The sequence below is a fragment of the Hyperolius riggenbachi genome, chromosome 5 (genome assembly GCF_040937935.1).
Source record: "Hyperolius riggenbachi isolate aHypRig1 chromosome 5, aHypRig1.pri, whole genome shotgun sequence".
Classification (NCBI taxonomy): Eukaryota; Metazoa; Chordata; class Amphibia; order Anura; family Hyperoliidae; genus Hyperolius; species Hyperolius riggenbachi.
The window spans coordinates 131,102,484-131,119,296 of NC_090650.1; the positions used below are offsets into that span (position 1 = coordinate 131,102,484).

A 16,813-nucleotide genomic window follows, 5' to 3' on the forward strand; every position below is an offset into this window, starting at 1 on the left:
CCTGTATGCTAACAACATGGTATATATGCTGTCTGTTCTAACATCATGTCAGCATACAGCAACTGAGTATGAAGATGTCTGATTAGTCGAAAGCGTATTCTTTTTCTTTTAAGCCAATAAATGGTATCATCTTGATTCAAAACTTCACACATTATTCAAGCAGAGGTCAGAACACACTGTAACTTGTTTACTATTAGTTTAATCACAGTTTAACATCTTATACAGTACATACTGGGCTTAGCATACCTGTATCCTAAAAGAAGGGATAAATAAATAATGTACGCATGTCCCTTTACTGATTAGAGCCTCATTAAATACAAGTACAACACTTAAACGCTTAGCCAAAAGTCCTGATTGTTATTTGCTATACAGTTGATTCAGTTGTGTAATTCATGTAGCATAAATCCTCAGTTCTTGGACTTACTGTAAATGCTGGCCTGCAGTCATGCAAAAGTGCTCCACATTTACAGGTGACCATCACCAAGACAAGGAAAGGAACCAGAGGTCAAAATGTTCCAAAAAAGATTCACAGCATTTTATATAAACGTCACAACAATAAAAACAGTAAACAAATACATTGTGAGCCCTTGCAACAAGGACCCTTAGAGTATCAACAGCATATTGTGTATCAAAATACACTATATAACCAGTATGATTCAAGTCAACAATTTGCCCAATTTCCAGTATTTTGAAACATTTTGACTATTGATTCCTTTACTTTGTCTTGGTGATGGTCACCTGTATATGTGGAGCACTTTTGGGTGACTGCAGGCCAGCATTTAAGTCCAAGTGCTGTGGATTTGAGCTACATGTGTTTCGATGACATTGAAGTGGATGTGATATATTTGGCAGCCTGACTGTGATTTGTGTTTACTTATTGGAAAGCACCGGTATTCTACACCTGTATTCTCGGTTGTGTCGTTGTCATCCAAGTTAATTAAAGTCAGAAAGAAAATAATTGTTTGCTCTATGAAAATACTAGACTAGGATAGGCATTACAAGGGGGAGCCTGTACATAATAATAGAGCCCAGCAGGAGAAGATTATCATCATTTAGAAATGTGATCCTTCATAACTCTGTAGAATGTTGAAGGGTATCTGTGATAACACACATTGCTATTCCTTCCTATGGACCATGAATTATGGAATTGTGCAATAGCTGTGCCTAGGCATTTGTCCAAGTATAACAGCAAAAACTATCAGAAAGAGAGATTAATGAGGAATTTTACCTTGTGGCTCAAATAAATTAGAGTCGAAGAAGATCTATCATAGTAACAAGTATGTTAGAATGTGATGTACTGTAAAATATTAATGCCTCTTTCTTCTTCTTTCAGCCTGTTGCAAAGGTAAGAAAAGTTTTATACTTTCTAAGGTTGAAACTATTATAACTATTTAACCCATTCAGCCTCAAGCCTTCAAAATATTTTGTTCCATGTAGAATCACAGTTTTTAAGGATATAGAGAGTGGTCAGTCTTGTCAACCTATACATTGTTTCTTAGGCAGTTCAACAGGGAAAATAAAGTGGATTTAGTGCACATTGCTAAAGGTTCGTACACATGTCCAACTTAATGCCTGATGCGGTTTGGTTTGGTCTTTTGAACAACTTTAAGAGCAAACAAGATGTTCAAACGTCCTGTACACACTGACCAACAAAGAGGCCGATTAACTAATTTACATGTCGTTTAACCAACTTGCTAATGGCGGCTATTGTCTGATCTCCACTGTACACATCAAACAAAAAATGGACTGGATCAAAGGACTGTATATGTTTGCATGTCGATCAGTTGGTCAAACGACTAGAAGTTGTTTGTACACATGCAATGACTTGACAGTTGTTGGATGGGGCAAACCGCCTCTTATCAGTTTGTCGTTTGGGCATCCACAGGTCCAGGGCCGGATTTAGGCCAAGGCCTCCACAGGAGGAAGGGCAGCAAAGCAGCAGGCTAAACTGGTGCAGCATTTGCAAGCTTGCAAATGCTGCAATTCAGGGAGATCAGGCGTGCTCCTGACCGCAGTACTCTGCTGCTAGCCACCTGTGCAGCGGCCACCTTGCTTTCTGTGCACATTTGCATTGTGGCCGGCGGCTACGGACTTGGGCAGCTTTGGAGACAGAGGGGGAGAGGAAGCTTCTGCACTGGAGATGAGCAGAGAAATGAGTGACACAGATGGCTGCTGTGGTGTGAAGGCGAGCTGGCTACCTATACTGAAAAGGGGGGAGGGGTTAAGGGAGTCATCTGGCCACCTATACTTGAGGGAAGGGGGGAGGGGTCATCCGGCTGCCTATACTAGAGGGAAGGGGGAAAGGTCATCTCGCTACCTATACTGAAGGGGGGGGGGGGGCTGGTGACAGTGGCCTGGGGCGGTAAAGAGTACAAATCTGGCCCTGCACAGGTCTCAAATTAACATCTGAGCAATAAGTGTGAACGATAGTTGGTTGGAAAAGTGGATGTGTGTACAAGCCTTTAGTCTTGCTCATCTTTTATATCAATTAAAGCCTACTTCTTGGAAACTCCCACTGGGTAACTTCCATTTCCCCAACAGGGCACTGGAGTCCACACATAAAGACAGCACAGACTTACATATTTAAGTGGCATTTAGAGAACTTAGGGGTTCTATCAACCAATACTGAGAATCAGCCATTCCAATGTGAATATTAGTCATGGAGTAGCAATTTTCTTACTGCTAAGTCTGTTTCATGGAACTGCGAAACATAGCTGATCCTTTATTTATTTTGTTTAGGAAAACCAACCTGCCCTGCCTACCCAACAGAGCTGGTCTTTGCTCTAGACGCCGCCAGTGGTATGACACAAGCAATCTACACAAGAATGATTGAAATGGTCACATATATGCTGAGCAGAATCACAATCAGGGAAAGCAACTGCCCCGTGGGAGCCAGAGTAGCAGTGGTGGCCTATGACACATATACCAATTATCTGATACGGTTTTATGACTTTCATAGCCAAGAGAAACTCCTAACAGCGGTGAAGAACATACCTTTGAAAATGTCCTCTAGAAGCCGTAACATTGGAAACAGCATGAGGTTTGTGGCCAGAAATATCTTCAAGAGATCTCTTCAGAGTTCCACTGCAAGGAAGATTGCAGTGTTTTTCAGCAATGGTCCTTCCAAAGATGTGGATGCCATCAACACTGCAGTGATGGAATATAAAGCTCTTGGGATTATACCAGCAGTCATTACATTCAACCCTGTACCTGCTATAACACAGGCTTTTTCGGTATGAATCTATGTTGCATATTTAGTGTACATTTTGGCTATTGCTAACTGCTACATTTTAAAATAGTTGCCTACAATTTAGGCTCAATGGGCACCTCACAAAGTTGAGTGATGTGGAGACTAGGTATCAGATAAAGGTCATCACACATTATTAAAGGACACCTGAAGAGAAAATAAACTTATGAAATAATGAATTGTATGTGTAGTTCAGCTAAGAAATAGAACATTAATAGCAAAGAAACAAGTCATATATTGTTTCCATTACAGGACGAGTTAAGAATCTTCAGCTGTTCTCTATGCAGCTCTGAGCTCCACAGCCAAATTGGTTGCTGATTTCTGGAGCATTATACGTCAAAGAAACAGTGATAGACAGCATCAGATAAGATTCAGTGAGAGAAGTTCAAAGGGTCATTAGCTCTGCAAACCACACTCTGTATTTTAAACTATACAGAGCAAACTGCAAATTTAACAATATGATGCAATGCTATAAAAAAAACGCTATATAACTGAAAAATGAAAATATGAGACTAATTTCTTTGTTATAATGTTCTATTCCTTATCTGTACTATACATACAATTCATTATATCATACGTTTTTTTTTTCGCTTTAATGTCACATTTAAGTTCAGGACGGTAAACAATCACTATTTTTAAGATGTCTAAGACCCTTTGCCTGTAGCGAGACAGGTCATTTCAGTGCGTGTTCACAGCCGCATATTGCCCAAGCAGGGCACCGTCTAGACATAAAATTATAATGTCTATATCAGTGTAGCGGGATTTTCAATGTAATTTGGGTGTCGGTTATAGATGGACCCCAAATTTCTTCTCCCTCCAAGTTGCTGCGACTCGGATGGGGAATAGTATTTAATGCCGCCCGGAATTTCAGCAGCAGCAGGGTGAGCTGTCATTTGGCTAATCCTGCACCCAACTGACTGCGTGACGATTTCATAGGTATGCATGCTTGTAAACCCTTCTTCTTCTTAAAGGATCACTATCTCAAAAAAATGTAATTCATGTCAAGTCCATGTCTACGCACACATTTATGAAATACATTTGCTCCAGTGTAAAATGCACTTTGAATTACCGTATTTGCTGCCGAATAAGACACACTTTTTCTCCCCAAAAAATGGGGAGAAAAAGTCCCTGCATCTTATACGGCAAAGGCAGGGAATCCCTGACTTATGAAATACCGCCTATACGAACCCCTGACGTGCCAGCACGTCGGGGATTCCCTGCCTGTGTGTGCAGTTTGCCGTTCCCCCCTGCATGCCTCCCTCCCTCCCTCCCCTGGCATCTCCTGGCCCCCTGGATGTAGCGTGTGTAGCAGCTGCTTACCTATCCATGTGCTCGTGAGGATTGCAGACATCCACCTCCTCTCCACATCTTGATCTAGTAAGTGGCTTGAAATGATCGCGTCATCAGTTCAAACCACTTGCTATTGCGAGAAGTATAGGGGAGACGGATGTCTGCATTCATCATGGGTGCATGGATAGGTAAGCAGCTGCTACACACGCTACACCCGGTGGTGGTGGGGGCAGGAGACACAAGAGAGAGAGAGAGAGGTTGGCAGGCAGGGGAGGGGACACAGGAGGACCCATGGGGAGACAGGAGGGAAAATGGAGGACACATGGGGAGGCTTGTGGGACACATGGGGGACATGGCAGACATGGAGAAGGACACATAGGGATTCTGGAGGACACATGGGGATACAGAAGGACACATGGGGATACAGGAGGACACATGGGGAGACATAATGACACATGGGTGAGGCGTGGTGAAAACAGGAGGACACATGGGGATAAAATATTCTCCTGGAACATGGATGTACCAGGTTTAGTAAATATATATTTTTTCCTTGGTTTTTGCCCTCTAAACCTGGGTGCATCTTATATTCTGGAGCGTCTTATACAGCGGCAAATACAGATTTTTTTTTGCTGCCACTTAGGGCCCTTTTACACTTAATTAATTGGTCTCAGTTATAACTGAAATAAAACTGATTTTTAAAGTAATGTCCATGTTTCCCTATGGCCTCTTTTACACTATACGCCTTTTAACTGAAATCTTCTTCCCAAAGCACTGCTATGGAAAAACGCGTACTAACGCACACCAACTGATTAAGTGTAATTGGAGTTTACGCAAATACAGATTTTTTTTTGCTGCCACTTAGTAGTTGGTAGTAAAAAATTGACATATCTGACGGGTTTTGGAGTAGTCCATCCCCTTACAGGGGATTGTCAGGGTATTCATTATTTTCAAAAGCACTTACAGAATGGCAGTTGCTCAATCAAACTGCCAAAATAGTAAATAGTGTACAAATATGTAGGGAGGCCATCCAGATCCTTTCCATGGAGTGTATTTGTAAAGAATAAGGCAATAATGAGAATTACCCATAAGGAGATGGACTGGTTCACAATTTTATAGATCTGTCAAATTTTTGTCTACCTACTGTAATAAAGACCATCGGTCTTGAGAAAGCCCAGATTGCAATGAAAAACCTTCCTCCACACCTTCTTACTGATCTAATATGATAATAAGTAAATTTTATACAATTATGCCAATTTCAATTGATTCCTTATGAGGATGGAATAAAACATGAAGTTTTATTTTTGAATGAGTTTTGCCTGGATCATAAATATCCGTTGGTTGATATTCCCCTATAAGGCCAGGAAGGAATACTATTGGAATTGCAGTCACTCTTGTACAGTATCTGCAATGTGATTATAGAACGCCATGATGTGTTAACAGTCCCAGAAAAAAATGAAAGAGATCGTCCTTAGCAGGGCCGGATTTGGACTTCCCAGTGCCCTAGGCCCGGTACCACCAACCCCCCCCCCCACACACACACACACACACACACACTCAGGGTGCATACACACATCAGACCATAGTCTTTGGAAAATGAAGGATCACAGACCAATTTTACCCCCTTCCATGTAGTATGAGGACCATACCTACAAAATCTATTCTATGGAGCTGAACTCCCCATCAGATAGAAATCTTTGCAAGATGCTGCACACAAAGATGCTGTACACATTCAACAGATCAGTATCTGCAAAAGATCTGTTCCTGCAAAAGATCAGTTTCTGCAAAATGCATTCATAGTCTATGATATCTGCAGATCCTAATACACACCTTGTTTAACAAACATTCATCTACAGATCAGATCCACCAGGATGGATCTTCAGATCTGCAGATGAATGCCTGATCTGCAGATAATTGTCTGTTAAACAAGGTGTGTATGAGGATCTGCAGATATCATAGACTATGAATGCATTTTGCAGGAACGGATCTTTTGCAGGAACAGATCTTTTGCAGATATTGATCTTTTGAACGTGTTCAGCATCTTGCAAAGATTTTTATCTGATGGGGAGTTCAGCTCCATAGAATAGACTGTATAGGTATGGCTCTCGGACTCCATGGATGGGGGTAAAATTGGTCTGTGATCTTTCATTTTCCAAAGACTGTGGTCTGATGTGTGTATGAGCCTTTAGGAAAATGAAAGATCACAGACCAATTTTACCCCCTTCCATGTAGTATGAGAGCCATACCTACACAGTCTATTCTATGGAGCTGAACTCCCCATCAGACAGAAATCTTTGCAAGATGCTGCACACAAAGATGCTGTACACATGCAACAGATCAGTATCTGCAAAAGATCTGTTCCTGCAAAAGATCCGTTTCTGCAAAATGCATTCATAGTCTATGATATCTGCAGATCCTCATACACACCTTGTTTAACAAACATTCATCTACAGATCAGATCCACCAGGATGGATCTTCAGATCTGCAGATGATTGTCTGATCTGCAGATAATTGTCTGTTAAACAAGGTGTGTATGAGGATCTGCAGATATCATAGACTATGAATGCATTTTGCAGGAACGGATCTTTTGCAGGAACAGATCTTTTGCAGATATTGATCTTTTGAACGTGTTCAGCATCTTGCAAAGATTTTTATCTGATGGGGAGTTCAGCTCCATAGAATAGACTGTGTAGGTATGGCTCTCGGACTCCATGGAAGGGGGTAAAATTGGTCTGTGATCTTTCATTTTCCAAAGACTGTGGTCTGATGTGTGTATGAGCCTTTAGGAAAATGAAAGATCACAGACCAATTTTACCCCCTTCCATGTAGTATGAGAGCCATACCTACACAGTCTATTCTATGGAGCTGAACTCCCCATCAGACAGAAATCTTTGCAAGATGCTGCACACAAAGATGCTGTACACATTCAAAAGATCAGTATCTGCAAAAGATCTGTTCCTGCAAAATGCATTCATAGTCTATGACATCTGCAGATCATCATACACACCTTATTTAACAGACATTCATCTGCAGATCCGATCCACCAGGATGGATTTTCAGATCTGCAGATGATTGTCTGATCTGCAGATGAATGTCAGTTAAACAAGGTGTGTATGATGATCTGCAGATCTCATAGACTATGAATGCAATTTGCAGGAACGGATCTGTGGCAGGAACAGATCTTTTGCAGATACTGATCTTTTGTGTCTGTACAGCATCTGTGTGTGCAGAATCTTGCAAAGATTTTTTCTGATGGGGAGTTCAGCTCCATAGAAAAGACTGTGAAGGTATGGCTCTCATACTACATGAAGGGTGGTAAGCTTGGACTGTGATCTTTCTTTTTCCAAAGACTATAGTCTGATATGTGTATGAGCCTTAACGATCACTTGTTTGCAGGATACATATGAATGTTTTCTCTCTGAAAAATGATGAATGATTGTTTTTCCTGTTAGAGCAGTGAGTCCCTAATGCCTGGTACGCACCAGATAGATGGGTTAAATCGATTTTCCGATCACTTATACAAAGTCGATTAGAAAAATGATCAGAAATCAGATTAGATCTGTCAGAAATAATCAATTTGAACCCATCTATCTGATGGCAAATTGCATGGTGTGTACCAGGCATGAAGTAGCAGAGCGGCATTCATCTCCCTCTCTGCTCTTCTGTAATCACAGATCTGTTGCATTTATTTTATAGTATTTATTGTACTGATTCTTTCACAGGTGTTTTTTTACTGTTTGCCAACACGGTACAAATATATATTTTTTTAATTTTTAGTGTATGTTATTACTTTTGGTATACAAAACAGAATGTAACAATACAAAAGTATACAACAGTACATTTGTAATTATAATTATAGAGAAGTTGTCTATCTCATACTAGACTACTGCTGCCTTTAAAATGAGCCAGCAAGGGGTTAAGACTTAGCTTAGAAGGGGCTGCCATAAATCTCTCTAAGGAAAAAAAAACCCTTATCTGTTTAAGATTTACAATCCAGGGGGAGAGAGGAGAAGGAATGGCTCAAGTCATTAACAGAATCTGACCAGCAATACATTGTTTAGCCCAGCTTGAGTTGTAAAGTGGAAATAATTCTGTTAAAATGTTTACTTTTACTGGATCAGAAATTGTCTATTCTCTCACCCCTGGCAATAAACTGAAGCGTGTATGTTCAGTAGATAGCACTGTCTCATCGCACACCACGAAGTAAGGAAAATACACGGAGCTCTGGAATTCTGACTGTGTGTGTGCAGCAAAGCCGGGGCGCTTTGGAGCAGGAGAAATGATTTATTTTGACATGCAGCCTCTTATCTCTCTCAGGTCCTGCCGCCCTTTTATCCTTCTGATTTTTTTCCCGCCCTAGGCCGTGACCTTTGTGGCCTTTGCAGAAATCCGGCCCTGGTCCTTAGATTATATAGAGCTGTTAATCTGGAGGAGCCTTTCTGAAGTAAAATAGGCACAGGGCGGGACCTGAAATTTGATAATTCAAGTTTTAGAATGCATGCATGAGCTGGAATGAGTGTATGTGCTGCTGTATGGAGAGGGACAGACATGCAATCTGCTGCTCCATGCATTCACTGAGGTTTCTGCAGACACAAAAGGAATTGTACCAGAACAATCACCAGAAATGATGCCAACAACATTAGAGAAACCTATACACAGGCCTTTGCACAAACTCCAAACCATATGTTTGCTGCCAGACAAAGAGTTCGAACTATTTTATACTAGATGCAATTCGCTGCATTTTGCAGATCGCAAAACGCAAGGGCCTCTTTAAAGTGAAGAAAATCGCAGCAACCTACTGCAATCCGAGTGCAATCAGATTCCGCCTGATCACAAATGTCCTGCATGCTGCATTTCTCCTTGTGTTCTTAGCGGACATAAAATTTTGCAAAATGCAATCACAGACAAATTGCAGCAAAATCGCACTGTAAAATTGTAAAGAAACCCCACTGTGCTTACAATTGCAAATGCAATGAGATTTCAAGGTCATTTTGCTGCGTTTTTCCCTGGATGCTTGGAACCCAAGGAGAAAACACAGGAAAAATGTGCCATGCATTTGTCTGCTAGGAACACTTCTGGGCCTAGGGCCCTTTTCCACTAACAATCGCTAGCGATTGCGATTCAGCAAGTCCCTAATTTTTTTCTGCGATTGCGATCGTGATTTTGCTATGCAATGTATTGCAAAACTGTGGTAAAAATCACTCCGCAGCGCAATTGCACTTTTGTAAAAATCGAATCATGGTAGTGGAAAATACCTACTGAGATTCCTATGTTATTTAGCAAACACTGATTAGGGCTGTTCTATACTACAAACTAAGTACAGTACAAAAGTGATTGCTAGTGAAGTCATTTGCTATGATTTACGAGCCATTTCAGATCGCATGCAGATTGCAAAGCGCAAGGACATCAGCAAACTAAGTAAAATTGCAGGCGCCCTTTTATAATATAACTCCATTTGATTTTGCCCAACACTCTGCATGTTACATTTCTTCTGTATTTGTGTTCCAAGCAGCCAGTAAAAATGCAAACACAATCGCAGAGTAGTGTAAATGTAATATTGCACTGCGTTTGCAGTTTTCAGTATAACACAGCCTTAAATTGCATAATATTAATTTGCTTTATAAACTTTAATTTATAAGAGTTTGAACTAATGGACACTGTTTTATTGCAACAGATGGATGATACAGGGACTTTCCTAACGATGAATATTCCACGAAGTGGCGACTATAAGCCATCAATAGACACACTGCAGGCCTGCACTGTTTGTCTTGGTAAGTTTTATCAAAGCACCAGGATTTCACCTCACACCCCCATTCTTCCTATCCTATTCTAGTGAAGCAACAGATCTTGGCTTAGCTCTACATCTGATAAATAGAAATAAAGCTGGCCATACACTGTTCAGATAGGCGGGGCTTTAAGACATTAGCCCCGCCCCCTGAGGCCACAGATCTGCAGCTGTATATTAATTAAGTCTAGGAAGCACAGTCTTCTGGATAGTGGCAGTTGTGCTCAGGGCCGGCGCTACCATAGAGGCAAAGGGGGCAATTGCCCCATGGCCCCAAAGCCTGTAGGGGACCCTAAGGCATCTCCCTCGCATCTTAACTGTTGATCCCTGGGGCCTCTGCAGAGTCTTTGGCAGAATAGCATCTCATCTGTGCTGCTGGGGGGCAGGTGAGAAGCTACACTGTCAAAGACTCTGCAGGGGCCCAGGAAGCACAGTTAAGTTGGGTGGTGATTGGGATTGATGGTGAGCAGCCAGCCCAGGGACTCAGGAGGGAAATCTGTTGCAAAAAAGGGCCCCAAATGCTGCTTTTTGGTCTATTGTGGGGCCCCTGGATTTATTCTGCCCCGGGGGCCCCACTGTTATAGAACCGGCCCTGGCTGTGCTGTCTTCACTGTAGGACAGGCTCAAGGTAGAAGTGTGCAGAGACAGCACAAGCTTGCTGTGTGAGGTGCTGAGCTCTGTTCATGCTGCAGAGCTGAGTAGAGATTTCACTGTGTTTGTTAGTATTATGAGAGGCTATGAGGCTATAGTTATTTATAGTGAAGTATTTTAAGGATTAAATATATTATTGTTTATATGTGTGTAAGGGTGTATGTGCAGTGGGGAAGGTAAGGGTTAGGCACCACCAGGGGGATGGTTAGGGTTAGGCACCACCAGGGGGGTGGTTAGGGTTATGCACCACCAGGGGGGGTCTTAGGGTTAGGCACCACCAGGGGGGTCTAGGGGTTAGGGATAGGTACAGGGAGGGTTCTGTGTGAGAGTAGGGATAGGTATAGTTACAGTACAATATACACCACCAGGGGGGGTGGTTAGGGTTAGGCACCACCAGGGGGGGGGGGTGTTTAGGGTTAGGTACCACCAGGGGGGGTGGTTAGGGTTAGGCACCACCAGGGGGGTGGTTAGGGTTAGGCACCACCAGGGGGGTGGTTAGGGTTAGGCACCACCAGGGGGGTGGTTAGGGTTAGGCACCACCAGGGGGGTGGTTAGGGTTAGGCACCACCAGGGGGGTGGTTAGGGTTAGGCACCACCAGGGGGGTGGTTAGGGTTAGGCACCACTGGGGGGGGTCTAGGGGTTAGGGATAGGTACAGGGAGGGTTATGTGTGAGAGTAGGGATAGGTATAGTTACAGTACAATATTTGTAATATACACAATTTATTAAATTATGTATATTTACACAAAGGGAGGGGGGGGGGTTAGGGATAGGGAGAGCCTACAGTTAGGTATAATTGCAGTAAAATACCTGTAAGATCTACCATTGTATTACTATGCTTAATACAAGTGTAAATATCGTTTTTTAGTTATAGACGCTATTTGAAGTTTCATTTCTGAATTCGTTTGTTGTTATAGACGGTATTTTGCCGCTTCATTTCCGTTTATTGAACCGATTTAGCACTATATTTTCATTTATAAGCTATAAAAAAAAAAATATTGTTTTACATTACAACTTATAATTTCGGCTATATCCCGCACCCTTTTTCCAGGCGCCCTTTTTTGATACACGCTACACAAGTACCTCACTAACAGTTCCTCTCAGAAGCACAGCATTTTCTTCTTACTGTGATCCATTCCAGTTCTGACAATATTTTGTCAGAACTGAAATATACCAGTTGCTGTCAGTTACATATCAGCTGCTGTCAGTTACAACTGATGTGCAATGTAATGTCAATTTTTCTCTATGGCTCAAGTGGGTGATATTACAGTTTAACAGTGTGCTGACCAGGAAGCAGTTATGGGATAGTGGCCATTTTTAAAAGGAGGACTGAAAATTCCATTGATCACAGTGGACAAACAGGATGCGGGAGAGCAGAGAGAGATTGAGGAGTAGACTACACAGGAGGTAAGTATGACCTGTGTATGGTTATTTTTACTTTTTATTTTCAGTTCAGGTTCTCTTTAACCAGTTGCTCTCAGTTATAGTTAGTTAAAGTAAGTCCCATGTTTTCCTATGACACCTTTCACACAACACGTTCTAACTGAAGTCTTTTTCATAATCCACTGCTATTGAGAAGAAGAAAAAATGCGTACCAACTGATAAACAGGGCCTTACCCAGGGCTTCTTGCAGCCCCCTGAATTCATCCTGTTCCAGCTCCGTCCTTCCGCGACCCTCCAGCCAAAAGTGATGACCCCCTCAAAGGTGGCCAGTTGCAGGCTACTGCGCATGTGCGGCCCCGAGCCACTTGCACCCTGATTATGCTCCCTATGCCGGAAGCATTCTGCGCATGCGCATTAGTGCTTTTCCCTTACTTTGCATGTGCAGAATGTTGCCGTGCACAAGGACGTGATGAGGAGGCGCGTGGCTGGCTAGCTTTGAGGGGTCACCGCTGCTGACTAGAGGGTAGTGGAAGTACAGCGCGCACAGGTTGACTACAGGAGGTTGCAAGAAGCCCCGGGTAAGTTAAACTGCTTTTTTTCAGACTTAAAGAGAACCCAAGGCGGGTATTTTAAATCTGAAGAGAACACAGAGGCATGTCCTTTGCATAATAACATGGCTCTGTATTTCGCTATGGCCACCTCTAGTCCCCCAGGAAGTCACGATTTAGCTTCCAATTGGAGGAAGCTCACAGCGGTGGGGACAGAGGCGGGGAGCGCTGGCTAATTGACATGCCGCAGGTAAATACAGGGCTATTTCCACTACACCCAGATTGGATGCAGAATTGATGCAGAATGGATGCAGAAAAACTGACTCCAATGAATGCCTAGGGGAAAATCTGCATCAGAAAAATCGCGTTTAGTGGAGACAGGCCCATAGGCTTTCATTGGAGTCAGTTTTTCTGCATCCAGAATCCGCATGTAGTGGAAATAGGCCATTACTCTGCTGAAATTAGTTATTAAAACTGCTAAAAACAGACAACATGCGCTTCTCTTTTAGCCTCTTTCAACCTGTTTTCTAACTGTACTTCTCTCCACACATCCATTGGGCGCCTACAGATGACATCAGTCAGTTAAAAAAAAGGTGGTTACAGCCTTCACTCTAGTTTACAACTGCTGGAATAAAGAAAAAAAAACCTGTTACTCTGCCAGGAGTAAAAATGATTTCCCCCTATGCTGAGTATGGCATTTTTACTGCACATCATTGCGAGGATGGGAAGCTTTATTTTTAACCTTCCCCTATTTCTTCTTCCTTTACTCATAAATCACTCTCTAGGAGTCCATTTTGAATTTCTCTTTACAGCTCCTCTTTAAACAATACCAGTTGCCTGGCAGCCCTGCTGATCTATTTGGCTGCAGTAGTGTCTGAATAACATATGAAACAAGCATGCAGCTAATCTCATCAGTTCTGACAATAATTTCAGAAACACCACCTGATCTTATGCATGTTCTGGGTCAATGGCTAAAAGTATTAGAGGTAGAGGATCAGCAGGACAGGCAACAGTAATTGCTTAAAAGGAAATAAATATGGAAGCCGCCATATAACTCTCGCTTCAGTTGTCCTTTTACGGGCTACAACATACATGATAGAAATCTGGAATTACTGCAGTACTCCTGTGCTGAAGAAGATTGGAGAACAGATGTATTGTAGACGTGCAAACCTGGCCTGGTGGCAAATGTTTCCACCGCTTACCTGATTTACTGAATACTTCTTATATTTACCCTTTATTATCCTACCAACATGGTTACCCAAATTAAAATGGAAGCATCATAACACCCCTAGCTAAAAACTACAGACATTTCTTCACATGTATACTATGTTACAAGCTAAGCCAAGGTTCATGTGTTCTGTAGAAAGCTGGATAGGTCTCTGTCTGCGAAAGACTGAGGCCCGGTTCACACTTACGTTGGAGTGGCAAACGGATCTGTAAAAACGAATCTATTAACCGTTCGATAGGATCTGTGGCCACTCCCTTGCCACTCATTTTCTGTTCCGTTTCCCCACATCCCCCACAGCACAGACCCCCACCCCCAAGTGGATTTTTCTATTTAGAAAGGTTTGTTTCTTCACTAGTGTGAAGAAACATTCTGTCTTCTCATTGCCCCCAATGCAGCCCTTCAGCTTCCATTTCCAATATATACAGAAGAAAATCCGCACTCCTAATATGATGCGGCGTGCAAGTTGGCCAAAAATGGGCTGCACCACCATAATATTACATAAAATAATCTTTATTCAAACACTGAGACAAGAATTATAAAACCATTTAAAATGATGTGCATTGCAAAAAAGCAACCCTCCACTACACAACATAATGTGGGGATTCTGGGAAAGTACCATTCAATAACAGTGCCTCACCTCCTATAAATGAATGTAAACCTTTTAAACTGCATAGCATCCATCTGGGTTCTGCAATAGATCCCAATATGGAGTGTAAGGACCCGGGTCCAGGATAACTAATCTTGATAAATATAATTAAAGTGCTAATGCCATCCATGCAAGTATACCAATTGATTCCAAATCAGTCCATAGAAAGATCATGATCAGTGAATACATACAAAAGTTTAAATATGCTCACAAACATATTATAAAGTGCTAATGATGAACAGTGCAAACAGGGATGGACAATATAATTGTGGTATACATACGTTTTCCCAGGACAGGGTCCAATAATAAATCATGAGCAACAATGGAGTCAGGGCGGAGGGAGGCACACAAGACACTCCACACGTGGCGTGGTCCACGTGACCACTTCGTCAGGAGCGAGGGATTGTGGGTAAAGGACCGCTTATAAATGTGAGACACCGTAAGGGTAGCTATCTAATAGGGCAGATTCTAATTATGTACTTCATGACGCTTGCGGCTAGGGCGCATGGGTATACGTGTCCATAGATCGCTCAATCGTACGTGATTGGCTGCATATTAGCTGGATCCAGAAGCGGAAGTAAGTCACTGCTTTTCACACTGGAACGCATATTGGTTCCTGCTATTTTTAATCTACGGTGGCCGCTGATGCCCAAAAAGCTTACCAAAGCATTTGACAGTAAATACATATAGGTATAATATAATGTAAAATAGTGAACAAAAATACAACATTGTCAGACAGAATACACGTAAGAGACATCCCTCTAGCTGGGTGTTGGCACCAGCTATTAAAGATATACAATCAATTTGTGAGGGGGGCACATTTCAGTGTCCTTCATATGCGCAACTGGCACAAACAAGTAGTGTCCATAATGTAGCATTCAATAATGAGACCCCTCCAATATTAAATCCCAAAAAGGGTTAGCCTTCAAAAGCGTACATTTTTGTAGATGAAAGCAGAGATCGGTAATGATCTTTTCCATAAGAAGTCATATGCATATTTAAAGCAGCAGATGTCGTACAGTGTCCATTCCATAAACCACCAGTAGGGGATCCAGTACAAAGATTAAGTGGCTTCTCTCATATACGCAGGTGCTGTAGACAAGTTACAGCGGTTGGTGAGTAGCTATCGACATTCTTTGGATATCCTGGAAAGTTGGAGGTTAAGAGGGGCTCCTGTGATTAGCAAAATAATAACCAAGCACTAAACGATCTATTGAACAGAAAAATGGGAATTTATATAAGTATAACAATACATATGTGCATGTATATCTGCATATATATATATATATATCAGAACCCACATCATACAAGTGCAGTAAGGGGGCATGGTCTACTCACCCGGGCCATGCCACCACTAGCGTGACCCAATCAGATAATCAGTGTACCTCGATAAACTGTGGATACATATCATGAGAGGTGCTCTGCGCTCACCTACACAGTTCCACCAGTCGTGCAAAACCCAAACAGTGCGTACATGTGTGCAATTTTATTCTATCAGAGTGGTGGTCTGTGCTTACCCACACAGACACATCAGTCATATTACCCTGAAAAATTATATACATGAAGAAGGAGATGGACGTGCTTACCTTCACGTCATCACCTCAATAAGTGAACCCCAAGTGTGCAATATAATTAATATAAAAACATTTCATTATATACTTACATATCTTATCCCAAAAATGATTTGAAGGAGAACTCATTCTCCTTCAAATCATTTTTGGGATAAAATATGTAATAGCTTCCGTTTTCGTTCTGCAGGGCTCTGCCGTCTGGAAAAATTGGTGCTGCAGGAAACTTGCGGTCTGTTCAGCGGAACGTACGGAACGGATCTGTTTGAACAGACGGATGTGAACGGTTCCATAGATTAACATGTCGCATCTATACTGTTCGCTTCCGTTCCATTAGTACAGTATCTGTTCCGTGAATGGATCGTTTTTTAACGCAAGTGTGAACCGAGCCTTATAAGTGTGCATTCACGCAGAAAACGTGATATAAATTACACATATTTCTAGCTTTTCCTTGGTAACTGTAATTGATAA

General features: G+C 42.0%; 1 protein-coding gene across 1 annotated transcript in view; it reads left to right on the plus strand.

Annotated features, from left to right (window-relative positions):
* LOC137518422 (collagen alpha-6(VI) chain-like) overlaps positions 1-16,813 on the plus strand; it is a 61,117-nt gene that overhangs the window by 24,890 nt on the left and 19,414 nt on the right. Inside the window, exons 6-7 of the mRNA XM_068236259.1 lie at positions 2,740-3,233; positions 10,209-10,305. Of these exons, the coding sequence (XP_068092360.1) occupies positions 2,740-3,233; positions 10,209-10,305 (591 nt within the window). The remainder of the gene's footprint in view (positions 1-2,739; positions 3,234-10,208; positions 10,306-16,813) is intronic.